The following is a 27,920-nucleotide window of genomic DNA, read 5'->3' as shown; positions in this document are numbered from 1 at the left end:
GACTATTAAGGCAATGGTAGTGAGGTCAAATTTGGTCAAATTATTGAATTGGGCCAACTATATGTACATTTGTAGTTGAATTGATGCATATTGGTGCATTTGTTTCATTCAAATTGTTGGTGAAATAAACATGCATTTGTTTCAAATGTATGTCCCTAAGGATGAAATAATTAGACAAATAAAATTTTAGTGAGTCCAATATAAAGGTTCGATTAGGTCCGGTCACTTTCTTAACTTCTTATATTTGAGTTAAGATTTAAGCGAGTGTTTAGAGAGTTATACGATAAAGATTCGGCTAGAGATGCCCTGATTAAGCTACCCTACAACTGCTCTGTCCCAGCCACTGTAAAGAGTGCCAGAGGTCATCAAACAACATTGCAAAAAGGTGTTGAAACACCAAGTTGACATACAACTTGAGCTCGAAGATTGTTATTGTTGTTGTATTTCATTTCATTGGAGAGTAGTCTCGATCTACTGCTTACTTACTTGGGAAATACATATTTAAGAAGCTGATTAAGCCAGTGAGCTTAATTAGCCAGGCTAGCTGCTAGTTGGCCATCCCTGCTGCTGCTGCAGAACCAGGGGATGCGGGGGTGCCGATAGAGTAAGAGCACTGCTGCACGGTGATCTGGTCGACGGCGAGCGTGTCGGTGGGGAACGGGCAGGAGCCGGTGTGGGTGCCCTGCAGCGGCTCGCATGGCGCCGGGGTGACGCCGGTCGACACGCCCTCGACGTCGGCGCAGTTCCACGACACCTTCCTCTCCTTGGTCATCTCTGCGGTGACGTTGGCCATGCAAATGCCCTTGAAGGGCGCGCCCTGGATGCCCTGCATCCTCGCTGCCTCCTTCCACACGCCGGTGGCCACCACGTCCTGGTAGCTGATGTTCTCGACGACGGGCACGGCCGTCTTGTCGTAGCCATCGTCGGGGTGGGACTTGTAGTCGCCGGTCATCCAGAAGACGCGCTTCATGCCGTCGAGCCTCATCCGGCGCGCGTAGACGTCGCGCACGTACGCGCCGCGGCCGACCGCCGTCTTGATCCGCACGGCCGACTCGGTCCCGATGGCGGTGATGTCCTCGGCGCGCACGTCCCGGATGCCCCCGGACATCTCGCTGCCGAGCGCGATCACCGCGCTGGTGGGCGACACGCAGGTGAGGCGGCGGACCACGATGTGCTCGCTGGGCATGCCGACGGCGATGCCGTACTCGTCCCAGCCGCTCTTGATGGCCACGCAGTCGTCGCCGGAGACGACGTAGCAGTCCTCGATGCGCACCTGGGAGCACGAGTCCGGGTTGATGCCGTCCGTGTTGGGCGACTTGGTGGGCGCCAGGATGGTCACCCCGGACACCACGATGTTGCGGCTGTAGACCGGATGGATGTTCCACGCCGGCGAGTTCACCAGCGTGACGTTGGAGATGAAGACGCCGTCGGTGTGCATGAGCTCGATGAGGTAGCCGCGCGTGTACTTGAGCTTGCCGGACTTGTACTTGGACCACCACGTGGCGCCCTGCCCGTCGATGGTGCCGTTGTTGCCGGTGATCACCACGTCCGTGAGGTTGGACCCGGACACGAGGCTCGCGTACCGGCCGCCGGCGTGGTCCCGGCCGCGGCCGTAGGAGGGCAGCGGGTCGATGACCGGCCACTGGGCCACGTCCTGTGTCCCGAGGATGACGGCGTCGGCGTGGAGGAAGAGCGTGAAGTGGCTGGTGAGGTTGAAGGGCGCGGTGAGCCACCGGCCGGCGGGCACGTAGAGCATGCCGCCGCCGCCGCCCTCGCCAGAGTACTGCGACAGGTGCTCCACCGCCTTGCGGAACGCCGCCGTGTTGGAGGTGTTGCCGTCGCCCACCCCGCCGAAGTCCAGCAGCGACGCCGTGTGCTCCCGGCAGCTGGGCGCCATGTAGGTGCTCTGCCCCGCCGCGCCCGCTTGCGGCGGCGCGTGCCGGCGTGCCGACACCGCCGTCGCCGCCAGGAGGACGGCGAAGCAGAGGATCTGCAAGTGATTGCACATGAGGGAAGCTCACTCAGAGATCTGCGACCAAGTGTTGAAACTTGAAACAGGAACAGAGTGCAGGAAGACAAATGGGGAACGATGAATCAACTGTGATTTTCGCCGCTGATTCGAGCCAGAGCAGAAAGTCCGAAAGCATGGGCATTTGTGTGTGCCTGCCAGAGCAGAAAGGATGTCGTTTTCTCCTTGTATCTTCATGGCCATTAGAGCACATCAGGATGCGCGCCAAGGTGCATCCTAACCAAGCGATCGATGGAGAAAGAAGAAGAGGCGAAAGTATAACAAGGGGGGGAAATCAAACAGAAACCAAGGAAGAAACGCGCTGCAGTGGTGACTTGTGGTACTGAAACAGCGTGAAGCTTTTAATTGCAGGGCCGGACCGGACAGGCATAAAGAAAGGAAGAAGAGTAGCGAGCGGTGGTAGGAGAAATTAAACCGAAAGGGAAGCCATGAATGGGCGGCGATGGATGAATAGCAGAGGCGAGGTTGGTGGTGGTGGTGGTGGTACAGCATAAGCACATACCTGGAGGAGGAGGGGTGGCGCCTGCGGCGACGCCATTGCTGCTGCTGCTGCTGCTCCCTCGAGAATCGAGACGGGGATCTCTGCCCCTGTCTCCGGAGGACGGAGCGGAAGCCGGAAGGGATTGGCGGATTGGGTTGTGAGACTAGGATCCACCCCATCTCGCTCTATTTATAGGAGGAGGAGAGGAAGAAGAAGATCCATCCAATCCAGACCAGCATTGCCTTGGGGTGGCGCTGAGCTAGGAGACACGATCTTAATGCACGAATTGCACTTTACAAATCTTTCCATTATTTTATTCTCATTATGGTGCTATTTATATTTATTTATATATGAAATAAATAGCCGACATTAACTAGTTTCCTGCTGCGTTATCGCTCCCCTCTACGGGCGAGTCGCCTACTAGTACCTCTACCTCTTTTGCCTTTTTCGCCGCCTAATCTTAATCTTGATCCATGCAATGCAGCCAAGGAAGGCAGTGCTGCACTGCTGCTCATGGCCTGTCGTCCTCTTCCTCGTCGTCACGGGCGCATGCACTTCGATTTGGCTTCAACTTCACGGGTGGCCACAGCTCTAGTGCCATCAGTGCGCGCGTACTGCCTCTCTTGTGCCCCCGCCCCCGCCGATGGTCACGTTTTACAAGCGGGGAGGGTCACGAGGAGCACAGCGGTGCCACACACTCCGTCCACGTCCAAATTATCCACGACAACGCCACCGGCACCGGCCCACGACACATCGTGTCCTTTCCTTCGACGGGATCTTACGTGGAGATTCGTGCAAATTTCTCTTTTTATTTTTTTATATGTTGTGTCGCTTGACCGAGGCTTGATTAAGTTTTAGTCGATTGAGATCCAACCACACCCTTTCTTCATACACACATAGCGTGTATTTGAATTGATATAATCCAACTATCAGGTGTTTATCTACCCCATATAGATTGACTTTAACTGAACCACTAAACCCTTTTGCTGTTTCTCTAGCTTAAAACATATCAAACAGTACAGACGGAAGCATAATTAACCGTACATCACTGTGTCGGTCAATCGAAAAACAAGATTAGTCAGTGAAAACTGACCACGCGCCCCGCCCTGCTGTGGGGTCACAAGGGGACCTAACCCCCACCCGCTGCTTCCCTCGCCGCCGCCGTCGAGGGTCGCTATCGGATGAAGCCCGGACAGTGACGGCAGCGGCTAGACCTCCCCTCGATGCGGCTTCCCTCTCCATGATGATGACGCTGTGGTCTTGGCGATGGTGGTGGAAGAAGCTATGCTCGGTGGTTCGCCCTCAACGCAGCCACCTGTGACGACGCCGGGAGTCTTCCTGGGCATTCCATGGAATACCAAAGAATTGTTGACCCATTGGTACACTATTGCTAGCTTGCTGTGTATATTGCTATTGCATTGCACAAATGAGTGCCAAGGGGGGAGATCCTGGCTCCGCCGCTGACTGAAGCGGTGGCTAGGAGCTCTCGATCCACCCGATCTGGATCTGCGTTGGCCGGAGGAACTCAACACGTGGTTGCCTACGGGTGTGATGTTGCCTCGTTGCAGCACCGGCTGCGGCTTGGGGCTTTGCTGCCTGCGGGGCTCATGCAATAGCTGCTGACGCAGTGTCGCCGAGGCTCCACGTCCAAATTATCTAGGAAAAAGTCTATTTCAAACTCTGAATTGGTAGAGATCCGGCGAAATGAACCCCAACGTCCAAATCCCTGCCGATTGCACCCTAATCTATTCGATCCCGGTCCAAATCAAACCTTGGGGTGGTTTTATGCTAATAGGCGCTGACGTGGCAGTGGTCAACCAGGATTCTGACTGGTGGGGCCGCTATCGTTGACGAAGACCAAGTCTTAATGGCATCGGCCCGCATGTATCGGGCGAGTGGGGAACGAAACTAGGGTTCGTTCGCGCTGTGTGAAATCAGAGTGGAGCGGAGGAGAAATCTGAGTGTGGCGACAGAGAGGGGGATGTCGTGGTCGTCGAGTGTCGCGTCCGCTCCCGGATACCGTCGAGCTGCAGGAAGGAGGGGGGAGGAGTCGCGCTCGCCGGTGCGCTACCGCGAGAATCCAATGTGCCACTGCAATCCTCCGAGGAAGGCGCCAAGATGGATCTCCTGGAGCCGGCAGAACCCTGGCAGGAGGTACTATTGCTGCGTGGATGCTATGGTGAGAATCAATTTTTTCCTAATTTTCTTCTGTGTAATTGAATTCTTCTCGTATTTCTTCTCCTCTGTGAAATGATTTCTTTTTTGGAAATATTTTGTGCATCTTAACAGCATGGTGGTTGTGGATTTGTGGAGTGGCATGATGATCCTTTGCCGAAATTTTGGAGTGAGCTGATTGGGGATCTGCGTGATGAAGTCTGGAGGCTTAAAGGCGCTGCAACCGTTGCTCGATCTGAAGGTCAATTTGCAATGGTAGCTCCCAGTGAAGATCAAGCCACAAGGGAGGCCACGGTTCTGTCTCTGCTAGATCAACTAAGAGAGAAGAATGAAGAGATAGCTGGGATTAGGGCCAAATATCATAATGTGGTGTTTCTTTTTACTATATTTGTGCTTGGTTTAGTTGCAAGCAAGATGTTAAGTTAGTTCTTGGTTTAGTTGCAGCCAAATCTAATTGCAATTGAGTGTCTGGTTTAGTTGAATGTGTACTGGACAAGTTAAGTTAGCTCTTGCTTAATGTGTAATGGATCAGTTAAGTTGTCTTTTGTATGCAATGAGATTGAGTTTGTGGTAAATGGTTTGAATCTTTTCAGAAAGTTTGAATTATGAAATCATTGCAAATGAGTTGTCTTAAGTTCTTGCTTAATGGCATTTGTTTACTGAATCCATCTAACTCAAATCAAACTGGCAAACAAAATAACACATAAACCTGGAGATATAGCATCCATACCAAATGAATTCCATAGATAAACCTGGGCATGTTTGCAACACAAGTGTTTGCAACATGTAGAAAACCTGATACATTATTGTTTTTGGGCATTCGCAAAAGAGATATTTGCACCATTACATTGAAAATGTTTTAAACACTGCAACATCAACAAAAGTACTAGAACTGGCAAGTTGGATCCATAACTAGTAGTTTCCACTGCAAGTGAAGTATTTGTAGCTTGGCACTGAGGATGCAGTCTTTCTTCTTACTCTCTTAGCTCCAGTTCCTCTCACTAAAGAAGATGATCCAGCTTCAGCAGTTGCAGCTCTCTTTCTTGGAGGCTTGAAGTTGCTGGCATTGGTACCAGGTGTAGAGGCTTGTGGAACTTGAGATGTAGAGCCAGAAGCAATGGTTCTAGAAGCTACTTGTGATTGAGCTTGAGATGCAGAGCCACAAGAACTGGTTCTAGGAGCTGGTTGTGATTGAGCTTGAGATGCAGAGCCACAAGCACTGGTTCTAGCTGTTGCAGTTTGCTGGCATTTTCCAAGGCAGAAAAGGAGAGAATAGTGAGGAAATATATCATGTGTAAGCATTTAAAATCAACTAAAATGACCAAGTAATCATGTGCAATCATGTAAAATTATGGAATACCTCAGTTGTGCTCTTTTCCTTGCTAGTCTTGGTGAGATGTGCATTCTTCTTCTTGCCTCTCTCAGGGTTCTTCTTGCACCATGTCTTGTTGTGTCCAGGATTTCCACACATAGAGCATTTAATTATGGATCCATGCTTGCTCATTTTCTTTCCCTTAGGAGTTTTTTTTCTTCTCTTTGCCTGTCATTTATCTTAGGACTTCATGGCATTCTCACATATTTAGGAGCTACAGGCCTAGGATTTGCAGACACAGGCCACATCTCTTCACCTTCTACAGGCTACAAGCAATGCTCATATATTTTTTGAACACCTCAACAGAGTAGCAAGGATGAATGAAATCTTCAATATTCTTCTTACACTTGTAGATAGCACTAATGGCATGGTGATAGACCAGCCAACTGGAAATAGCCACAGGACCATGTCCTTTTTTCCAGATCAACAGTGTACTGCCTTCCCCTACCATTGATATGCTACACTTCAAACCCATTTTCTCCATTCCAAAGCAACTCAAGATATTGTGTCCAAGCAATATATTTCTTGATCTTTTTAAATATACCAGGGCATATTTTCCATGTCATTTTCTCACCCTTCTCTTTCTGTTCTTGAATTCTCACCAATTTTTTCTTCCTAATATTCTCTCGCATAGAAATAATTGGATAGAACCTAGCATAAAAAATGGCATGGTCACATTGGAAAGAAAACCCTTGCCCAATGCACAGGCTCTGTCCTCATCATGTCCTTAGCCCCTTCAGGTGTCTATTGGGCAAGCTTGGCTCTGTAATAGTTGAAATCTTGCTTATTGGAAGCTTTGGCAACAGCCCAACAATTTTTCTGCCAATCATGAGCTTTGTGCTTCTTCCTCCAGTTACCATATATGTGCCTAGCACACATCCTGTGCTCTGCAGCTGGTAGATAGTCCTGCATGGCATTGAGTATGCACTTTTGTTGATCAGAGATAAACACCCAGCCAGCTCCATTGTTGTTGATGTCAAGATCCTTGATGAGTAGCCCAACAAACCATTTCCAAGTTGCATTGGTTTCCTGCTCAACTACAACCCAAGCTAGTGGATACATTTGATTGTTAGCATCCCTACCTATGGCACACGAGAGCTCACCCTTCACTGCCCCTTTGAAGAAACATCCATCAAGGCCTATCACTTTCCTGCATCCAGCCTTGAATCCTTATTTCATTGCATTGAAGAAAACACAGAAACCCTCAAATATATTTTGAACCATGTTTGTTGGATCCAAACACACAATAACAGTGCTTCCAGGGTTGCTCCTAAGCAGCTCTAATTGGTAATCAAACACTCTGGTATACTCACTCTTCATACCACTCATCAATCTGTACATCACAATTGCCTTTGCATGTTTGCAGTTTGAGGTTCAAACATCAGGAAACATGTCTTGCAATACAGTGGCTTTCATGCTTTATATTTTCCACATAGTCTTAGCTAGTATGAAGTGCTCATACCTCTATGCAATCAACTTAGCAGTCACAAGCCTGTTGCACCTATTTTGTGCACATTCATGCTCATCATTGAAAGTAATAACTTGGAATGTGGATGTTCTTGATCTTTTGGCTGCATAGATAAGCCAAGGGCAACCATCCCATCCACACTTGGCCCTAACTCTGTCACTTTCTGATTTGATGAACCTGATGCTCCTCTTAGTAACCAGACCATACCTTGTCAGAGCTTTACAAAGCTGGTTCTTGCTTCTGAAAACCATGGACAATGCAAAATGTGGTATCTCAGTGTCATTGTTATACCTTGGAAATATGCTCTTTCTCTTAACTACCTCTCCATCATAATCTTCCTTATAACTGTAGTCCTCATCAGAAGAGTCGTACTTCCAATCCTCTTCTTCTCCTGCTATTTGTTGCTCCATGTTGGCAATGAGCTCAATTGGTACTGGACCAGACGCATCTCTTCCAATCCAGCTCATGCTCTGTTTCATTCTTTTCTTGAACTTTCTAGCATGCCTCCTTAGCTCCACCACCTATGAACCTTCTCCACTATCATCACTATGTGGAATGTACTCAAAATCACTCTCTGGATCGCAACAGTTTTCGAGGGTAGAGTATTCAACCCAAATTTATAGATTCGACACAGAGGGAGCCAAAGAATATTTGCAAGTATTAGCAGCTGAGTTGTCAATTCAACCACACCTGAAGATTAATTATCTGCAGAAAAGTGAGCGGTAGCAAAGTAGTGTGATAGTTTTGATAATAGTAACAGCAGCAATAGTAACGGTAACAGTGATAGCAGTGATTTTGTAACAAGTGCAATAGTAGCGATAGCAGTAGTAACTTAGCAGAAGCAACATAAGATAATTTTGTAGGCATTGGATCGGTAATTTGTTGTATGATATTCATCATGTAACAGCCATAACCTAGGGCGATACGGCACTAGCTCCAGTTCATAAATATAATGTAGGCATGTATTCCGTAAATAGTCATACGTGCTCATGGAAAGAACTTGCATGACATCTTTTGTCCTACCCTCCCGTGGCAGCGGGGTCCAATTGGAAACTAAGGGATATTAAGGTCTCCTTTTAATAGAGAACCGGAACAAAGAATTAACACATGGTGAATACATGAACTCCTCAAACTACGGTCATCACCGGGAGTGGGCCCAACTATTGTCACTCCGGGGTTGCCGAATCATAACACGTAGTAGGTGACTATAATTTGCAAGATCGGATCTAGAACATAGATATAATGGTGATAACATAAACGGTTTAGATCTGAAATCATGGCACCCGGGGCCAAAGTGACAAGCATTAAGCATGGCAAAGTCATAGTAACATCAATCTCAGAACATAGTGGATACTAGGGATCAAGCCCTAACAAAACTAACTCGATTACATGATGAATCTCATCCAACTCCTCACCGACCAGTGAGCCTACGAAGGAATTACTCACTCCTGGTGGGGAGCATCATGGAATTGGCGATCTGCAACTGCACCAACACATACATAATCTGCCATCTGCACACACTTGTTGTCATCATTCAGAAACATCAAACCATTGATAAGTTCTTGACCAGGAATCAGAAAATTGAACTTCCTTGATTCCTTCAGTGCCATGTGATCCTTCAAATGGCCCTTCACTTCCTACAGCAACAGTTTGTCTCTTTCTATCTCTAACATAGCTTCCTTTCCCCCAACATACTGCAAACTAGGACCAATTCAGATGAACTCGCCACCCAAACGGAAAACAGACATTCAAAATCTTGGTTGGGTCCATGATTTCACTGAAATAGACAAATAAGCAGAACCAAATTAACCAATCTTTCTTGCCTAGGAATAAATCTATGGCTAAATCACACAAATATCATATATTTTCGCAAGCAAAATCACCACCACAATCTCGGTAAAACCCTAACCATACTGGCGCAATCACGGGCTAAACTACGGGCATCGGACTAGGATGGCACTAGATGATTACCTTCAGATGTTCACGCCACCGTGCCGTCACGATCGTCGTCGCCTCGTCAATCATCCGTCGGTCGCTGCTACCTCTTGAGCACTTGCGTTGGTTTTCCCTTAAAGAGGAAAGGGTGATGCAGCAGAGTAGCATAAGTATTTCCCTCAGTTTTTGAGAACCAAGGTATCAATCCAGTAGGAGGCCACGCACGAGTCCCTTGTACCTGAAGGAAATATGCCCTAGAGGCAATAATAAAGTGATTATTTATTTCCTTATATCATGATAAATGTTTATTATTCATGCTAGAATTGTATTAACCGGAAACATAATACATGTGTGAATACATAGACAAACAGAGTGTCACTAGTATGCCTCTACTTGACTAGCTCGTTAATTAAAGGTGGTTATGTTTCCTAACCATGAACAAAGAGTTGTTATTTGATTAACGGGATCACATCATTAGGTGAATGATCTGATTGACATGACCCATTCCATTAGCTTAGCACCCGATCGTTTAGTATGTTGCTATTGCTTTCTTCATGACTTATACATGTTCCTATGAATATGAGATTATGCAATTCCCGTTTGCTGGAGGAACACTTTGTGTGCTACCAAATGTCACAACGTAAATGGGTGATTATAAAGGTGCTCTACAGGTGTCTCCAAAGGTAGATGTTGGGTTGGCGTATTTTGAGATTAGGATTTGTCACTCCGATTGTCGGAGAGGTATCTCTGGGCCCTCTCGGTAATGCACATCACTTAAGCCTTGCAAGCAATGCAACTAATGAGTCAGTTGCGGGATGATGTATTACAGAACGAGTAAAGAGACTTGCCGGTAACGAGATTGAACTAGGTATTGGATACCGACGATCGAATCTCGGGCAAGTAACATACCGATGGCAAAGGGAACAACGTATGTTGTTATGCGGTCTGACCGATAAAGATCTTCGTAGAATATGTAGGAGCCAATATGGGCATCCAGGTCCCGCTATTGGTTATTGACCGGAGATTTGTCTCAGTCATGTCTACATTGTTCTCGAACCGTAGGGTCCGCACGCTTAACGTTACGATGACAGTTATTATGAGTTTATGCATTTTGATGTACCGAAGTTAGTTCGGAGTCCCGGATGTGATCACGGACATGACGAGGAGTCTCGAAATGGTCGAGACATAAAGATTGATATATTGGATGACTATATTCGGACACCGGAAGGGTTCGGGGGAAGTTTCGGATAAAACCGGAGCACCGGGGGGTTACCGGAACCCCCCGGGGGGTTAATGGGCCTTATGGGCCTAATGTGGAGAAGAGGAAGGGGCTGCCAGGGCAGGCCGCGCGCCCCCTCTCCCCCTAGTCCGAATTGGACAAGGAGGGAGGGGCGGCGCCCCCCCTTTCCTTTTCTCCCTCCACCTCTCCTAGTTGGACAAGGAACGGGAGGGGAGTCCTACTCCCGGTAGGAGTAGGACTCCTCCTGCGCGCCTCATCTAGGCCGGCCGCACCCCCCCTTGGATCCTTTATATACGGAGGCAGGGGGCACCCCAGAACACACAAGTTGATCTTCGTGATCGTTCCTTAGCCGTGTGCGGTGCCCCCCTCCACCATATTCCACCTCGGTCATATCGTTGCAGTGCTTAGGCGAAGCTCTGTGTCGGTAGAACATCATCATCGTCACCACGCCGTCGTGCTGACGGAACTCATCCCCGAAGCTTTGCTGGATCGGAGCCCGGGGAGCGTCATCGAGCTGTACGTGTGCTAAGAACTCGGAGGTCCCGGAGTAACGGTGCTTGGATCGGTCGGATCGGGAAGACGTACGACTACTTCCTCTATGTTGCGTCAACGCTTCCATTGCGGTCTACGAGGGTACGTAGATAACACTCTCCCCTCTCGTTGCTATGCATCACCATGATCTTGCGTGTGCGTAGGAAAAATTTTAAAATTGCTACGAAACCCAACAGTAGTATCAGAGCATAGGTTTTATATGTTGATGTTATATGCACGAGTAGAACACAAGTGAGTTGTGGGCGATATAAGTCATACTACTTACCAGCATGTCATACTTTGGTTCGGTGGTATTGTTGGACGAAGCGGCCCGGACCAACATTACGCGTACGCTTACGCGAGACCGGTTCCCCCGACGTGCTTTGCACAGAGGTGGCTTGCGGGTGACAGTTTCTCCAACTTTAGTTGAACCGAGTGTGGCTACGCCCGGTCCTTGTGAAGGTTAAAACAGCACCAACTTGACAAACTATCGTTGTGGTTTTGATGCGTAGGTAAGATTGGTTCTTGCTTAAGCCCGTAGCAGCCACGTAAAACTTGCAACAACAAAGTAGAGGACATCTAACTTGTTTTTGCAGGGCATGTTGTGATGTGATATGGTCAAGACATGATGCTAAATTTTATTGTATGAGATGATCATGTTTTGTAACTGAGTTATCGGCAACCGGCAGGAGCCATATGGTTGTCGCTTTATTGTATGCAATGCAATCGCGCTGTAATGCTTTACTTTATCACTAAGCGGTAGCGATAGTCGTGGAAGCATAAGATTGGCGAGACGACAACGATGCTATGATGGAGATCAAGGTGTCGCGCCGGTGATGATGGTGATCATGACGGTGCTTCGGAGATGGAGATCACAGGCACAAGATGATGATGGCCATATCATATCACTTATATTGATTGCATGTGATGTTTATCTTTTATGCATCTTATCTTGCTTTGATTGACGGTACCATTATAAGATGACCTCTCACTAAATTATCAAGAAGTGTTCTCCCTGAGTATGCACCGTTGCGAAAGTTCTTCGTGCTGAGACACCACGTGATGATCGGGTGTGATAGGCTCTACGTTCAAATACAACGGGTGCAAAACAGTTGCACACGCAGAATACTCAGGTTATACTTGACGAGCCAAGCATATACAGATATGGCCTCGGAACACGGAGACCGAAAGGTCGAGCGTGAATCATATAGTAGATATGATCAACATAGTGATGTTCACCAATGAAACTACTCCCTCTCACGTGATGATCGGACATGGTTTAGTTGATTTGGATCACGTGATCACTTAGAGGATTAGAGGGATGTCTATCTAAGTGGGAGTTCTTAAGTAATATGATTAAATTGAACTTAAATTTATCATGAACTTAGTCCTGGTAGTATTTTACAAATTATGTTTTAGATCAATAGCTCGCGTTGTTGCTTCCCTGTGTTTATTTTGATATGTTCCTAGAGAAAATTGTGTTGAAAGATGTTAGTAGCAATGATGAGGATTGGATCCATGATCTGAGGTTTATCCTCATTGCTGCACAGAAGAATTATGTCCTTGATGCACCGCTAGGTGACGGGCCTATTGCAGGAGCAGATGCAGACGTTATGAACGTTTGGCTAGCTCAATATGATGACTACTTGATAGTTTAGTGCACCATGCTTAACAGCTTAGAATCGGGACTTCAAAGACGTTTTGAACGTCATGGACCATATGAGATGTTCCAGGATTTGAAGTTAATATTTCAAGCAAATACCCGAGTTGAGAGATATAAAGTCTCCAACAAGTTCTATAGCTAAAAGATGGAGGAGAATCGCTCAACTAGTGAGCATGTGCTCAGATTGTCTGGGTACTACAATCGCTTGAATCAGGTGGGAGTTAATCTTCCAGATAAAGTAGTGATTGACAGAATTCTCTAGTCACCATCACCAAGTTAGTAGAACTTCGTGATGAACTATAATATGCAAGGGATGACAAAAGTAATTCCCAAGCTCTTCGTGATGCTGAAATCGACGAAGGTAGAAATCAAGAAAAACATCAAGTGTTGATGGTTAACAAGACCACTAGTTTCAAGAAAAGGGCAAAGGGAAGAAGGGGAACTTCAAGAAGAACGGCAAGCAAGTTGCTGCCCAAGTGAAGAAGCCCAAGTCTGGTCCTAAGCCTGAGACTAAGTGCTTCTACTGCAAAGGGACTGGTCACTAGAAGCGGAACTACCCCAAGTGATTGGCGGATAAGAAGGATGGCAAAGTGAACATAAGTATATTTGATATACATGTTATTGATGTGTACTTTACAAGTGTTTATAGCAACCCCTCAGTATTTGATACTAGTTCAGTTGCTAAGTTTAGTAACTCAAAACGGGAGTTGCAGAATAAACAGAGACTAGTTAAGGGTGAAGTGAAGTGACGATGTGTGTTGGAAGTGGTTCCAAGATTGATATGATCATCATCGCACACTCCCTATAATTTCGGGATTAGTGTTGAACCTAAATAAGTGTTATTTGGTGTTTGCGTTGAGCATGAATATGATTTGATCATGTTTATTGTAATACGGTTATTCATTTAAGTAAGAGAATAAATAGTTGTTCTGTTTACATGAATAAAACCTTATATGGCTACACACCCAATGAAAATAGTTCGTTGGATCTCGATCATAGTGATACACATAATCATAATATTGAAACCAAAAGATGCAAAGTTAATAATGATAGTGCAACTTATTTGTGGCACTGCCGTTTAGGTCATATTGATGTAAAGCGCATGAAGAAACTCCATGCTGATGGGCTTTTGGAATCACTTGATTATGAATAAGTTGATGCTTGCGAACCATGCCTCATGGGAAAGATGACTAAGACTCCGTTCTTCGGAACAATGGAGCGAGCAACAGATTTGTTGGAAATCATACATACTGATGTATGTGGTCCGATGAATATTGAGGCTCGCGACATGTATCATTATTTTCTGATCTTCACAGATGATTTGAGCAGATATGAGTATATCTACTTGATGAAACATAAGTCTGAAACATTTGAAAAGTTCAAAGAATTTCAGAGTAAAGTGAAAAATCATCGTAACAAGAAAATAAAGTTTCTACGATCTGATCGCAGAGAATAGTATTTGAGTTATGAGTTTGGCCTTCAGTTAAAAACAATGTGAAATAGTTTCACTATTCACGCCACCTGGAACACCGCAATGTAATGGTGTGTCCGAACGTCATAACCATACTTTATTAGATATGGTGCGACCTATGATATTTCTTACCGATTTACCACTATCGTTTTGGGGTTATGCATTAAAGACAGCTGCATTCACGTTAAATAGGGCACCATCTAAATCCGTTGAGATGACACCGTATGAACTATGGTTTGGCAAGAAACCTAAGCTGTCGTTTCTTAAAGTTTGAGGTTGCAATGCTTATGTGAAAAAGTTTCAACCTGATAAGCTCAAACCCAAATCGGAGAAATGTGTCTTCGTAGGATATCCAAAGGAAACTATTGGATACACCTTCTATCACAGATCCGAAGGCAAGACTTTTGTTGCTAAATTCAGAAACTTTCTAGAGAAGGAGTTTCTCTCGAAAGAAGTGAGTGGGAGGAAAGTAGAAAACTTGATAAGGTAATTGTATCTTCTTCCTTGTTGGAAAGTAGTTCATCACAGAAATCTGTTCTTGTGACTACTACACCAATTAGTGAGGAAGCTAATGATGATGATCATGTAACTTCAGATCAAGTTACTACCGAATCTCGTAGGTAATCCAGAGTAAGATCCGCACCAGAGTGGAGCAACAGGGGGCCCACGAGGGTGGAGGGCGCGCCCGGGGGGTAGGCGCGCCCCTACCTCGTGGCCTCCTGGTTGATGTCTTGACGTAGGGTCCAAGTCCTCTGGATCATGTTCGTTCCAAAAATCACGTTCCCGAAGGTTTCATTCCGTTTGGACTCTGTTTGATATTCTTTTTCTGCGAAACCCTAAAATAGGCAAAAAAACAACAATTCTGGGCTGGGCCTCCGGTTAATAGGTTAGTCCCAAAAATAATATAAAAGCGTATAATAAAGCCCAATAATGTCCAAAACAGAATATAATATAGCATGAAACAATCAAAAATTATAGATACGTTGGAGACGTATCAGTCGCCATTGTTGTCGCGGGAGAGAGGTGGAAGGCAGGAGGGCACGGAATGCTCGAGGTGACATATGGGTACTCTTTCTCCTGGGCCCTGTTGGGCCCTGTTGGCAGGGTTGACATATGGGTACTCTTTCTCCTGGGCCGCCGAATGGGCCGGCCTCAGTGGGCCATATTTCTATCTCGCGCGCCAACTAATCCAGCCCACGCCTTGCCACGTCACAATCCTCGTTTGGCACAGTACCCCAAGGTTTGATTTGGACAGGGGTCGAATAGATTAGGGTGCAATCGATAGGGATTTGAACGTTGGGGTTCATTTCACCGGATATCTACCAATTCATGGTTTAAAAAGACTTTTCCAATTATCTAGCACAATGCCATCGCCGGCATCGGCACCTGCCCACTGCCCATCCTATCAACGATAGGGACTCTGCCGAGGGCTCCCTTCAAACACAACCAGCGCACATTTTTTTATTGATATAATCCAACTATCACGTGTTTATTTTCCCACCCTATAGATTGAGTTTAATCCAACCCTTTTGCTGATTCTCTAGATGAAAGTATACTTAACCGTACATCACTGTGTCAGTCAATCAAAAAATCGAGATCAGTCAGTGAAAACCGACCACGCGCCCCAACCTGCTGTGGCAACACAAAGGAACCCTAACCCCCACCTTCTGCAGTCGAGGGTCTCTATCAGGCGAAGCCTGGACAGTGACGGCGGCAGCGAGACCTTCCTGGATGTGGCTTCCTTCTCTATGACGACGATGAGGCGGTCTTGGCGACGCTGCTCAGTGGCGGTGGTGGTGGGACAAGCTCTGCCCAATGGCTAGCCCTCGACTGCACCCAGTGGCGGCGCGAAGGGCCTTCCTGGGCATTCTACGAAATACCAAAGAATTGCCGATCTGTTGATATATTGTTGCTAACTTATTGTATATTTGTTGTCATATTACTATTGCATTGCACAAATGAATACCAAGGGGGAAATTCCTGGCTCCTCCATTGACTACAGCAGCGGCTGGGAGCTCTCGATCCACCCTATCTGGATCTGGGTTGGTTGGAGGAACACGCCACGTGGTTGCCTGCGGGTGTGGTGTTACCTCGTAGGCGCATGCCATAGTTGCTGACGTGGTGTCGCTGAGGCTCGGCGGATGATGGGCGTTGTGATGGTGCAGGTAGCTCGGCTCGACGTGTTGGTGGTACTGGAGGGACATGTCAACGCGGCTTCAACAACGTGGTGGTGCGGCGGCGACGACATCAAAGTGAACAAACATTAGCGGTGTTGCCCTTTCCGGTGGGCAGGGATGTAGGTATGTGATGATATGGATGAAAGTCCGGCGCGTCTCCAGACGGTGCTACCGGCGACGATGCCCAGGGGTATCGTTCCCTTCTTGGAGGTGTCAATGTGCTGGGTCGACACCTCGCTCTCACTCACATGGTTTGTTATCTCAGGGTGAAAGCCTAGCTTCGGTTCTGGATCATCGATGGCGGCATCCTCAACATCGTCCCTTTGTTGGAAGCATTGTTTGCGGAGACATGGCTTGGTGGTTGTATTTTGCGTTCCTTTGGTGGTCGCCGCTGTTCTCGATTATGATTCAAGGACACTATGTACGCCATCACAAGTGAGTCAAAGAAAATGGCTTTCTCAGGGTTGTCCGAGTCCAGCCACTCACTTGCAAACTCTTTTAGGCGCTCAAGCAACGACGGAGCTATGTTGGTTCCTGAGAAAAAAATTATGAGGTTCAAGTTGGAGTGGATTTGCTTGTCACCGGTTACGGTGGGAGCTTGTCAGTCTTTCTTGCAATTTACCCTCGGCCTTTTATAATGCTAAGACATGCAATTTGCATGCTCTCAAAAAAAAACATTATAGTGCACAATGCAGTACTCCCTCCGATACAAAATAAATGTCATGGTTTTAGTTCAAATTCGGAGGGAGTACGCAGCAAAAACATAACTTGCACTTACACATTAACAGCACAAGCGTACAACAGAACCAAAACAAACAAAATTTGGAACATCGAGCAGACAAGGAGATCACTTCTCCAAATCAACACAAAATTCAGAAAATCGAACAAAATTCAGCAATGGCAAACACATGGATGGCCTACTTCTAATGCTTCAGTGAGAATCTAACAGGCATGCAACTCCAGCTCGTCCTACACACGCGCGACACAACTTACTTTTCATGCATGCATGCTCATGACAGCAATGGTGGTGCCAAGTTTGGGGAGACCCCATCCAATCCACAATGGGCTAATCCACAGAAAAGGTGGGCAAAAAGAGATCAACTGGTACCACACACACACTCACACCATTCAGATCTCACACTGCAAAAAGAACAACAATAATAATACCACCACACTGAGGTGGCGACCAGCCAAACGCAGAACAACTTGTGACCGACCTGCACTACCACAACCAAATCTCATCTCCATCCGGTGCAAACACACTGGGACTGGAGCATGCAACAACAAATTGACCTACACATACACATCAAGCAGCCTCTGGTAAAAGCAAAAACATATATTTAATAATTCATCACAAAAACCCACTGTCTGTAACTGACGCCAAATACACACCGCTTCTTCGACTCGACAGTAAGACGGCTCTCCTATATTCCCTATATCCACTTTCGGTTTCTCGACGAAAAGCTAAGTATCACAGCAAATGAAAAGATCGACCTTTGGTGTAAAAAGAAAGTAACTATGATCTAGAATTGTCTTCTGTAGATGTTCAGGCTGTTGCTGGTGCCACCGCCCAGCATGATGTTGATGGAGGAAGCCCCCTCCGTTCCATGGGCAGGGAATGGATCCTCCGAACCGTATCCGAATGGAGAGGCGGCCTGGGTTGCTGCTACCAGGCCATGGCAGTAAGTGTCTTGGTCTGTCTGGCAGGGTGTCCCTTTGCAGTATAGCCCCTCAAAATCTCCCATTCGCTCCCACGATGAGAACGAGAACGGCCCGGACATGCCACAGTCGGTGAGCCTCCACTGGGGCATGTGGGAACGAGAGGCCCGTGCCAGCGGCGACCGGCTTCCATATGGATAGGTATCTGCTCCTGCTCCTTGCGCGCCTAGAGCCGGTTCGTGGTCCACGAAATCGTCCCGATGGCCGCGGCCTCTATGGCCGTTCCACCTCAGCTGACGGGGTTCATCGCAGTCTTCGCCTATGAGGACATGAAGGGCCACCGCCTCGGCTATCGCGGCCCCTTCATCGTCCAGCCTCCTCTGCTCCTCCTGTTTCTGCTGCCGCTTCTTCTCCAGCTCCGAGATGATGGCAGCAGAGTTTGCGAGCGCTTTCTCCAGCCGGCGCCTCTTCTTCTCAGCCTGCTTCTGCCGGTCTGACTCGTCTTTCGCGTGCTTCTTCTTTCCTTTCTTCGACACTTGGCCTGCTTGGTTACCGCCAGCTCTGTCCATCACGACTGCGCTCCCTTTTCACTGTATCTGATCTTCCTGTACTAATCCAATTAAGAAAAATTACAATCTAAGAGTGTGTGGCTGTACTCCTCGCTGAAAAGAGCATATCCTAAGGCAACAGCAACGTCTTCAAGTTGAAGAGCCACTTAAGCTGTCACAACAGAATACCTAAATCCACTCAGGCCTCAATCGTCTATGGTTAATCTCGTCACGAACTTCCTGCCACCTTTTGACCCATTTTCACAGTACCAGAATTTATATGAATTCACAGCCAACCAACTCATAAGGATCTTCTCCTGTATCGAGAAAAGAAGAAAGTTCAGGTTAGAAACGAAGATTCAATGCACGCAAGACATATTCCCTTCTCGGTAATCCAAGGAATATATAAGTAAATCAAGTAAACTTATAGTAAAAACATGGATGATGATCCATTTTGCAGAAAATAACTCAGAAAGATCAAAGCATCGTATAGTTCAATAGCAGACATAACATAACTATACAGAGTATTTTGCAGTCCGGTCTCATCCAATTAAAAACGTGGCATACAGTAATAAAGATAATCTGATCCACTAGTAAACGGCCAAACTTAGCGGCAAAGTGAACAGCACTGAACAAAGTGGCCTTTCTGTGCAATTAACAGCAAAATTCTGCATTTGCTACAACACAAGTTATAAGTGCAAACTAGTCCAAAGTGGAAAACTGGGGATGCAAGTGTGCTTGGCCCACAAAACACTCCTATTAGTGCGCTAACGGCCGCAAAAACCAACACACTAATGTGTAGTATGAGGATGCAGGATATGCAGCGAGCCACTTGCATCCCTATGGAAAACTCCTGAAAATGGCTCATGGCTACCGTGGCAAATGCTGGACTCTCCCTACAAGTTTACAAACGTTGCCCGTTTGTGAATCTAGCGGCACCGATTAGATCAGAACGAAAGCTCCACGGTAGCACACCGATTTGTCGTGCAAACGGCATCATAAGCTTTTCATGCTGTCTAATTGCATATCAATATACAGGAACATACGTATCATCATCATTCCTTAACAACAGATCAACCCAAAGTCCTCTAGATTGACGGTTAGAAGCCGAAGTTGATCAGGCAATTGGCACCCGTGGAGTTCAAACCATGTTGATCCGGGGCAGGAACAAAACAATCTAATTGCCACACGATACGGCATCTAAGCCCATCAGATCGGCCAGACAGGCGAGCAGATCAGCGGCGAAACCGCGCGAAGACCGCGCCTTTCCACGGTCCACAGAGAATCTGGCGTGGAAAACGGAAATCTGGAACGAAGACGGCAAGATTCCGATGAAATTCCCCGCTAATTCAGTGAAACTACCCATCGATCTGTACGAATTAGGCCCGTACGGAGCGAGGAGATTACCTTGGTAGAGCCGGCGACGGCGCGGGGGCGGGTGACGGACCGCCGACTCGCCTGGACTCGCCTCGCGGGCGACCACCGGCGGCGGGGATCGTAGGTGCGCGGGGCGGGCGGTTCCGACGAGGGGGCGACCGGATCGGCGGAATTCGAGGAGGATTTGGCGGTGCGGGTACGGAGAAGCTGCGGAGACCGGGGCCGCTGGGCGGATTGGGGAATTTTGGGGTCCGGGTGGGGGCACGTGCTGGGCGCGTGAGGGTGGTTGCACTGTCCAACACTCCAAGTATCCAACCCCAACCCAACCTAGCACAAGTCTTGTTTTCTCTTTTCCTCTTTTTTTTTCCATTCAAACAAATGCACAATTCTTTTACATTCTTGTTTGGTAGGCAGATATTTCATTATTTTATTTTCTCCCAACACATTTTTTTATCTTGCCAGGCCACTCGTTGTATTTTTTTTACTTTCGGTTATAAGGTATATGCATTCGGGTGCATACACCATGGACGCATGATACATAATTGTGTTTATGTGTTTTCTGACCACCTAAGCCAGAGGTTCAAGGTATATTCATTATTTTTTACTTTACTGAATGTAGTTGTATATGTGTAAATTTGAACGTCAAGATTTGTTTTTTTACGTACAATTGTGCCTTTACAACTCGGCCAACTTCATCTTTCTCTCTCTTTTGAATGGTTGCCAGACTGGGGACGAAAAGATTCCTTGTGTTTGTATGGAAAACCGAATCTATACAAGTTACACAGTTTTCATTTAAAGTTTACATTTAGGGCATCTTCTGATCTCCTCTAGCTTCTCAAAACTTCACAAATCCAGCTTCTCACAGTGGTTTCTAACTCCAAGCGGCGATGAAAAATCTGTTCGGCTCGATTTGCAGCTTCTCCCAGTGCTACAGCCCAACTGGGAGGGTTGTGGCCTGCTCGGGCTAGTTGGGCCGACTAGAGGCAGCCCAAATCGAGCCACCTGCAGTAACAGTGAGGGGGCACGAGCGAGGGAACGAGGAGGGATATGTCCCAGCGAGCGTACCGGTTCGAAGGCTTGACTTGGCGGTGGCAGTTCAATTTTAATATTGGCTAACTCCAGCTTTCCGTATCGGTGGAGCTGGGTCGAGGCTGCTTCACGATTTTGCACTGCCATCGGGCGTAGCTTCGAGAAGCCAACTTCTCACAGTCCAAACGTTCGGGACAATTTCATCTGTGGAGTTTGTGAAGCATGGAGCTGGAGGAGATCAGAACATGCCATTAGTGTGAAAACCTTTCATTGGATATCAAGTTTTCTAGAAGAGCATGACAATAATTCCGTCACCTTTTGTCAAATTTGACAAAAGAGCCAAGATTGTTCGCCATTTATATGTATCCAAGAGAGTACGACTTGTATAATTATATGTAACCAAAAATTAGTTTAGCAATGTTGCACACACAGTAAACTATTTTTTGAAAAAAGAGAAAGGAATTTTTTTGTGGATTATTCTCTACTGCCATATATTTTGGCATGTGCACTTCCTTTATGTTTTAGAAAACTCTCGATTACATTCGACTGATTAATCACTCGCGTTGTCAACCGACTTCGTAGCTTGCCACGTATCGAATGGGACCCACATGATCCCGCATCATCCAACCTTATATCCACACTAGAACTATCCCATCTTCTCCACTTCTTTCCTGGTGCGCGCCCTCCATCCCATCTCTTCTCACCTTTCTCTCAACGAAAATAATCACCATCACATGGCTGCGGCCTCCGTCAAAACCATCCCTCTCACCCACTCTCCCAACTCCACAAGCACGCCACACACCATCCAAATACATAGCTCTGCTGCAAAAATCTCGTGGCACAAAAGAGAGAGATGTGCCGGGGGGGAGTGGGTTGGGGTTTGCCGCAAAAGAAAGATGACGACAGTGCTCCAAGCCCGACCACGCTGCCATGAGTGTTGTTTCCTCAAGCACCCTGCGTCGCTCCATCATTCATCGGTGTCGCCTATGTTGTGAGGCTGAGGGCTTTAAGCTTGATGGGTCGCAACATGCAGAGAGGCATCGGCGATGCAGTAGTCAGCGGCGGCTACAGGGTCACCAGTGCTATGATGCAACACTCGCCGATGGCCGCAAGCCATATGGGACCGGGACGCCGCAGCGGGTCACTGGTGGTACGATGCATCTATTGTCTACGGCTATCGGTGCTGCCATGCAACACACGCCAGCATCGGCGATGCTGTGGGGCGGGCGGCGATATCACAGTGCTCGCAGGCCGGAGCCGCGCCCCTGTCGGTGGTGGTCTGCTGCTGCAAGGTCGGCTACTACGAAGCAACTAGAGTATGGCGGGCTGCTGCGAGCGAATGACCAATACTCCACCAAACGACCAAACAGGGCGACGCTACATCGTGGGCCATGCTGCCATGGTACTAGTTTCATCGTGTGATATTGTGTTCGCTGACTTGAGAGAGGAATAATGGTGCATTGATCCCCATCTAATGGTTACTGGCGGATCAGACGGCTACCGGCCCGATTGATTTTTAGTTGATGCACCGTGTTTATGTTTGTGTCATGTGGTATAGAGGAGTAAAAAAAGAAGAAGAAAAAATTCCATTCTATTCAGTCTTCTGAATGAAAAGGATAGAGGCCACACCACCACTTAAACTTCTTGCAGTTACTACAGGGGGAATTTGAGGATTTGCCACACCTTATTTTGCAGTTTGAGGATTTGCCCCTGTTTTGGCTGTAACCCAGGATTTGCCACATCTTTGCTGAAAGATTGAGGATTTGCCCCTAACACGACTGGCCCACAACAACATGACCAAAATGCCCTTGTGTTTACCTACGTGAGAGGAACCCGGTCCAAATGTTGTCCCCGATAACTCTCCCATCTCATCCTGCCTGTACCTGTGTCGGCGTCGGCGATCTGCGGCGGCTACGACGACAGCGACCTCGATCTCCCTGACGGCGGCAACCTGGTAAGATCGGCTACTACCCTACGTTCCTTCGACCACCTCCCGCTCCTGAACGTATGGAGAAAATCTAAAAAAATTTAGAGATTACATTCACACTTCATAGTGAACATATAGACTGAAGACACACTGAAGAATATTACAGTGAGTTCCGTTTCAAAAAAAAAACTAGTGAGTATTCTTCTGGGAAAGTTTCATCACCTTTTCTTTTAATCACAAAGTACATTCACACTTCTTAGTTCACAACATCACAAATTACAGTTGCATTTTTTAGTGACATCAGAAGGTACATTAGCCCTTACTAGTTCACAAGTTAGAACAAATGCACACTAAAACAAGGCATAACACGATGCGTCATCAGCAAGCTCGGGGAGGCACAGTAGGAACTCGGGGGAGACTGCCAACGCCGGTGTAGCCACGGTGAGGTTGCACGCCGCCGACGTTGCGTGGTAGCCAGCCGCCAGGGCGAACAGAGTACGGGAACAGCGAGCTCATGCCCGATTGATGAGGATAACTAAAACAGATTGGGTTGGGTGTATTTTGGTCACAGAATTTGTACTATAATGTGCCAAATGATTCAAACAATACATCAGGGGCAAATCCTCAATCTTTCAGCAAAGATGTGGCGAATTCTGGGTTACAGTTAAAATAGGGGCAAATCCTCAAACTGCAAAATAAGGTGTGGCAAATCCTCAAATTCCCCTTACAGGGGTGGTTAACTGCAGATAAATTTGTAGGGGTTACTTACAGCCAGTGCAAAATTAAATGGCGAACAAAACAGAATGTGCAGAGAGCCACACGGGGCCGGAGCCGGACCCGGCCAGTCACCGACGGGCGGACCCCGCCACCGGCATGACGTTGCAGCTGCAGCGATCCGCGGTCGTCTCCGGCAAGGAGCCGGAGCCGGAGACAGGGCAGGAGCAGGAGGTGGTGGCGCACGTCTACGATGTCGCCTGCAGCGGCCCCGACGGCGCCGGGGGCGGCGGCGCCACCGTCCTCCAGATCAACCGCATCTTCAAGGACGGCATCGGCCTCGGCGGCATCTTCCACACCGCCATCCAGGTCCGTCCCCATTCCGTTCCCCGCCGCCGCCGCATCTCCCCTCTTCGTTTCTTTCTCCTCCGCGCTGTCTCCGGTGCCAAGGAGATTGGATCTCAGGCGAATCCATCCGCCGCCTAAACTGTTGTTTCTTGGTACAGTCCGTCCCAAAAAAACTGTACAGGTTCTGCACAACCTGGGTGGTTTCTTGGTATGGAATTCGTTGATATATGTGGCCGTGACAGATTTACTTGATGCGTGTTTTCATAAATTGAATTGCTCAATGGGAACTTTGAGGTTTTATGTTCAGTCAGTCAGAAATGCAGAAAACATTTTCAGTCAGAAATGCAGAAAACATTGAGTTTATTGGTGGAACAAGTGTCAGTCTGATAGGGATCACGCGGAAAACATTTTACCTGTCATCTTTGGACAGAAATATACATTGATCTACTTGCTGCTACTTTTATGAAATCTTCTGATTCAGAGCAGCTATAATGTGCAATCAAGTCTTGGTTAATAGTACCTTACTGCATGTTGGTTCTTGGTTACCCGAGGCTCATAGATAAGTCGTGCGCTAGGCCTAGTTATTGATCAACTTGCTGCGTGTCGCCAACAGGTCTATGGTAACGAGGAATGGTCATTCGGCTACTGCGAGAACGGCAGCGGGGTTTTCAGCTGCCCCCCGGCCAAGAACCCCATGTACACATTCCGCGAGTCCATTGTGCTGGGGAAGACGAGCTGCTCGCCACGCACAGTAAATCAGATAGCACGGGAGCTCAGCCGGGAATGGCCTGGAGCCTCATACGAGCTCCTCTCGAGGAACTGCAACCACTTCTGCAACGAGTTTTGCGACAAGCTCGGCGTGCCAAAACTTCCAGGTTCTTTTCTTTTGTTTGATGATTTATTTATTCTCAGATACATTACGCACTTGTTCCTGTTTGATGATGGTTGCCGAAAGCAAAAGATCCTTTTAGGAAAACTCTGTAGCCAAAGATAACCTGTCGAAGCTAGAATTCTAATGCTGTGTTGTCTTCAACTTATGTATTAATCCAAGTGATTACCTTACTATACTCATGTTTATGATGAAGAATGATTTAAAAAAATTCTAGTCAATTGCTTCAGATTTTGCAACAAAGTTCTAACTATGTACATGTTCAGGTTGGGTCAATCGCTTTGCTAATGCTGGAGACGCAGCTCTGGAGGCTGCTGAAACTACAGCGGAAAAGGTGTGCATACCTTCTGGGATTTTCTGCTAGTTTTATGTCCTGTCTAGGATTTTCTAGCTACTTGCACTATCACTAGAATTTGTCATGTTTGCCCTCGTAAGTCTCCCTAGTCCCATGTATTACTAGAATTTTTCAGAACCTCATAGCTGGGCAACTTCACAGCAAGAATCGTATGACCCTGTTAATCAACCTTTAAATAAATCACTGAATATGGCCATTTTAAATCAGAAACACTGTGGAACACTGAACAAAGAATAAATATTCATGTTATGTGTCGGAAAGAAGAATTTCTTTTTGAAATTGTTGTTCTCCGTCACTCAGGTTCAGAAAGGTACTTCTGACGAAAGCTTCAGACCTAGGAACAATAGCAATAGCCTTATCTGCTGTGCCGGCTTGGATACAATCTGAGTGTTGTCACTTTATGTATTGAGACGCATACATTGATTAGATGCTGACCTTTTGATCTTTCAAACAGCTCAAACAGGCGAAAAAGGAGATTTTTACTGCATGCAAAGCTGCATCCACATATTTGACTGGTTCGCCTTCGAGTACACCATCAGATGCGGATGATACAGCTGGCTCAGCAAGCAATACTCTTTTCGAGGGGGCATGGATCAGAAGCATTATTGGCATCAGTATGAAGCCATCGAAGAGCCTTATGAATGATGCATCGTCAAGTTCAGATGATGAAACATCTGATGACAAGAGCGAAACAGATGGTAAACAGCCTGGTAGGGATCAAAATGAGGGCGAAAAGGATGCAAGACAAGAAGATCAAGGCACGAAAAGCGAGAACAAACCGCCCAATCATCATTCATGAAGCCCACACCATGATGTGCAGAAAGAGAAGCAACTTTCTTGAACCGATAAAAATGGTTACAAGTGGGAGCGGTTTAGAACAAATCCTAACATGTACAGAGTCAGTTACATTCACTTGTAATCAAGAACTGGAAGCTGCGACGTAGTAGTCCTGAGGAGGAGCGCCGAAGCGACGGAGTGCATCACGATGTGTGCGATCCTCAGCTTTATCTGCCCACGACGTGGCAGCGGCCGAACCTCGCTCCGCCTTTCACCCTTGTAGACTCTGACGAGATCGCCGGCACAAACTTTCTCGCCCATGGTAGTGAAGGAGATGTCTTTCTGTGAGCTTCCTTGGTTGCTTGCTTGCACTTATGCTTGATGTCTGCTCCCTGCGTGGTGGTCTATTTATAAAGCTTCAGGGAGTTGTATCCGGATCCAAGACATGCCAGCTAGATTGTTGCTCCTTTGCCATCGAATGTATTTGGATGATGTTCATTTTTTAAATGCAACCCTGTAATAGACTCCAGTGTCTGTCTGTTGGTATGAGAAGCTTCTGTTGATGCGTTTTGTTCCATTCATGATTTGGGGCTGTTTGTCCCTGTGTTATCTGCAAATCTTTGACTCTTGAAACACTATGCACCTGCCAGGCCAAATGATTCGCCAATTTTGGACACCTGTGGTGTGTAGTACATGTATCATGTATATGTGCAGAGCAGAGAATGGTTGCCAACCTGTGATGTCCCCAGATCCAGAGTATTAATCTGTCCATGAAGAAGCATCTGTGATTATGTTTGTTGATTGTGTGATTATGCTTGTTAATTGGGGGCTGTCAGAAGGTTCCTGTCTCATGCTTGCTGCTAATCAGTTTTAATTTCCTGTCTGACAAAGTGGGTGCTGCAGTCTGGTGGTTGGCCCTGACTGGTCTTGGCTGAACACTTGTGCTGTGCTATTGTAGCAATGGAAGGCAATTTTTTTGGTCAACATTCTGTTGAAAAATTAATGCATTTTTCTTGAGGTGTCATATTTATGCTAATCATTTGTATTCCATGAACCAGGAAAGCTGAGTGCGAGTGATGAAACAAGAAATTATGATAAAGGCTGGGACAAAGTAGCTCAATTAGATTGTATCCAGCTTCTTGCTGTACCAAGTGACGAGGCTACTGGATCTCTAAGTGAGAACTGTAACAGTAAGGAGAATGCTTACTCTGGTCTAACAAAGTAGACTCTTTTTAAACAGAGTGTAAAAAGAAAAAGATCCAAAGCACAAGAAGGTGAAATAGAAGAAACACTAACTAGGTCAAAATCAACCTCACAACCACTGTCGTGATGGTTGGAAAAAAGACACGCACAAAAAAGTGATGGTCCACTGGAAGCCAGCCTCACGCTGTGCCTGCCACATTATGGACCGTGAGGCCCATGGACCGTGAGGCCCAGCTTTCGCATAGGCCCCAGGTGGTCCACTACACAACTTGGAACGGGCGGGCCAGCAGTAGCACACCTAGACCAAACCCGCAGCACTACAACAGCGTTCACATCACCTTAATGCCCCCACTCGAGTTACAAGCTCTCGCAACTGAGCTCGGCGAATGAAGCAAGTGGAGGTGGCTATTTAAGCTGGTCGAGTGCCTCCTCGGTTGGCGAGGTGGGACTAAAGAAAGAGGAGTGCTGTGTGGGAGATGTTTTTAGCATGGGCTTTGGCAGCTTTAGCATTTGTCGTTTTGGGCTCATGGACGTGGCCATGTGGGCAAGGCT

General features: G+C 47.1%; 4 protein-coding genes across 7 annotated transcripts; 2 read left to right on the top strand and 2 right to left on the bottom strand.

Moving 5' to 3' along the window:
- Nucleotides 1-346: 346 nt before the first annotated feature.
- Nucleotides 347-2,700, bottom strand: LOC123149821 (probable polygalacturonase). 2 transcript variants are annotated; one of them, XM_044569561.1, is made up of 2 exons: nt 2,532-2,700; nt 347-1,990 (listed from the first exon to the last, which is right to left on the bottom strand). In XM_044569561.1, exons 1-2 carry the CDS (start codon nt 2,565-2,567, stop codon nt 548-550), a joined length of 1,479 nt encoding a protein of 492 aa, XP_044425496.1. In that variant the 5' UTR covers nt 2,568-2,700; the 3' UTR covers nt 347-547. The 2 variants fall into 2 exon arrangements, with proteins under 2 accessions (XP_044425496.1, XP_044425495.1); XM_044569560.1 differs by lacking the exon at nt 2,532-2,700 and adding an exon at nt 2,100-2,524.
- A 1,554-nt stretch (nt 2,701-4,254) lies between these two features.
- Nucleotides 4,255-5,255, top strand: LOC123147511 (uncharacterized). Its single transcript, XM_044566783.1, has 2 exons — nt 4,255-4,689; nt 4,800-5,255. The coding sequence occupies exons 1-2, from the start codon at nt 4,492-4,494 to the stop codon at nt 5,109-5,111; spliced, it is 510 nt and encodes a 169-aa protein (XP_044422718.1). The 5' UTR covers nt 4,255-4,491; the 3' UTR covers nt 5,112-5,255.
- A 12,605-nt stretch (nt 5,256-17,860) lies between these two features.
- On the bottom strand, nt 17,861-20,428 carry LOC123150127 (uncharacterized). 3 transcript variants are annotated; one of them, XM_044569930.1, is made up of 3 exons: nt 20,157-20,428; nt 18,939-19,066; nt 17,861-18,811 (listed from the first exon to the last, which is right to left on the bottom strand). In XM_044569930.1, exon 3 carries the CDS (start codon nt 18,768-18,770, stop codon nt 18,066-18,068), a length of 705 nt encoding a protein of 234 aa, XP_044425865.1. In that variant the 5' UTR covers nt 18,771-18,811; nt 18,939-19,066; nt 20,157-20,428; the 3' UTR covers nt 17,861-18,065. The 3 variants fall into 3 exon arrangements, with proteins under 3 accessions (XP_044425865.1, XP_044425864.1, XP_044425863.1); XM_044569929.1 differs by having other exon boundaries at nt 17,861-18,806; XM_044569928.1 differs by having other exon boundaries at nt 17,861-19,066.
- Nucleotides 20,429-23,852: 3,424 nt separating this feature from the next.
- On the top strand, nt 23,853-26,746 carry LOC123150052 (uncharacterized). Its single transcript, XM_044569847.1, has 4 exons — nt 23,853-24,165; nt 24,758-25,019; nt 25,300-25,367; nt 25,843-26,746. The coding sequence occupies exons 1-4, from the start codon at nt 23,869-23,871 to the stop codon at nt 26,185-26,187; spliced, it is 972 nt and encodes a 323-aa protein (XP_044425782.1). The 5' UTR covers nt 23,853-23,868; the 3' UTR covers nt 26,188-26,746.
- The last annotated feature ends 1,174 nt before the right edge of the window (nt 26,747-27,920 follow it).

Source organism: Triticum aestivum, chromosome 7A (assembly GCF_018294505.1).
Source record: "Triticum aestivum cultivar Chinese Spring chromosome 7A, IWGSC CS RefSeq v2.1, whole genome shotgun sequence".
NCBI classification, from domain to species: domain Eukaryota; kingdom Viridiplantae; phylum Streptophyta; class Magnoliopsida; order Poales; family Poaceae; genus Triticum; species Triticum aestivum.
The sequence above is the reverse complement of the archived record's forward strand: the minus strand, read 5'-3'. Positions and strand labels throughout refer to the sequence as shown.

Excerpts from the sequence above, each read along its gene's own strand:
- LOC123149821 (XM_044569560.1), bottom strand. The coding sequence starts at position 2,222 with ATGTGCTCTAATGGCCATGAAGATACAAGGAGAAAACGACATCCTTTC. Across the intron at positions 1,991-2,099 it reads AATCAGCGGCGAAAATCACA|ATCCTCTGCTTCGCCGTCCT; the intron begins GTTGATTCATCG and ends AATCACTTGCAG.
- LOC123147511 (XM_044566783.1), top strand. The coding sequence starts at position 4,492 with ATGTCGTGGTCGTCGAGTGTCGCGTCCGCTCCCGGATACCGTCGAGCT. Across the intron at positions 4,690-4,799 it reads ATTGCTGCGTGGATGCTATG|CATGGTGGTTGTGGATTTGT; the intron begins GTGAGAATCAAT and ends GCATCTTAACAG.
- LOC123150127 (XM_044569928.1), bottom strand. The coding sequence starts at position 18,770 with ATGGACAGAGCTGGCGGTAACCAAGCAGGCCAAGTGTCGAAGAAAGGA.
- LOC123150052 (XM_044569847.1), top strand. The coding sequence starts at position 23,869 with ATGGCGAACAAAACAGAATGTGCAGAGAGCCACACGGGGCCGGAGCCG. Across the intron at positions 25,020-25,299 it reads CGGCGTGCCAAAACTTCCAG|GTTGGGTCAATCGCTTTGCT; the intron begins GTTCTTTTCTTT and ends GTACATGTTCAG. Across the intron at positions 25,368-25,842 it reads CTGAAACTACAGCGGAAAAG|CTCAAACAGGCGAAAAAGGA; the intron begins GTGTGCATACCT and ends TCTTTCAAACAG.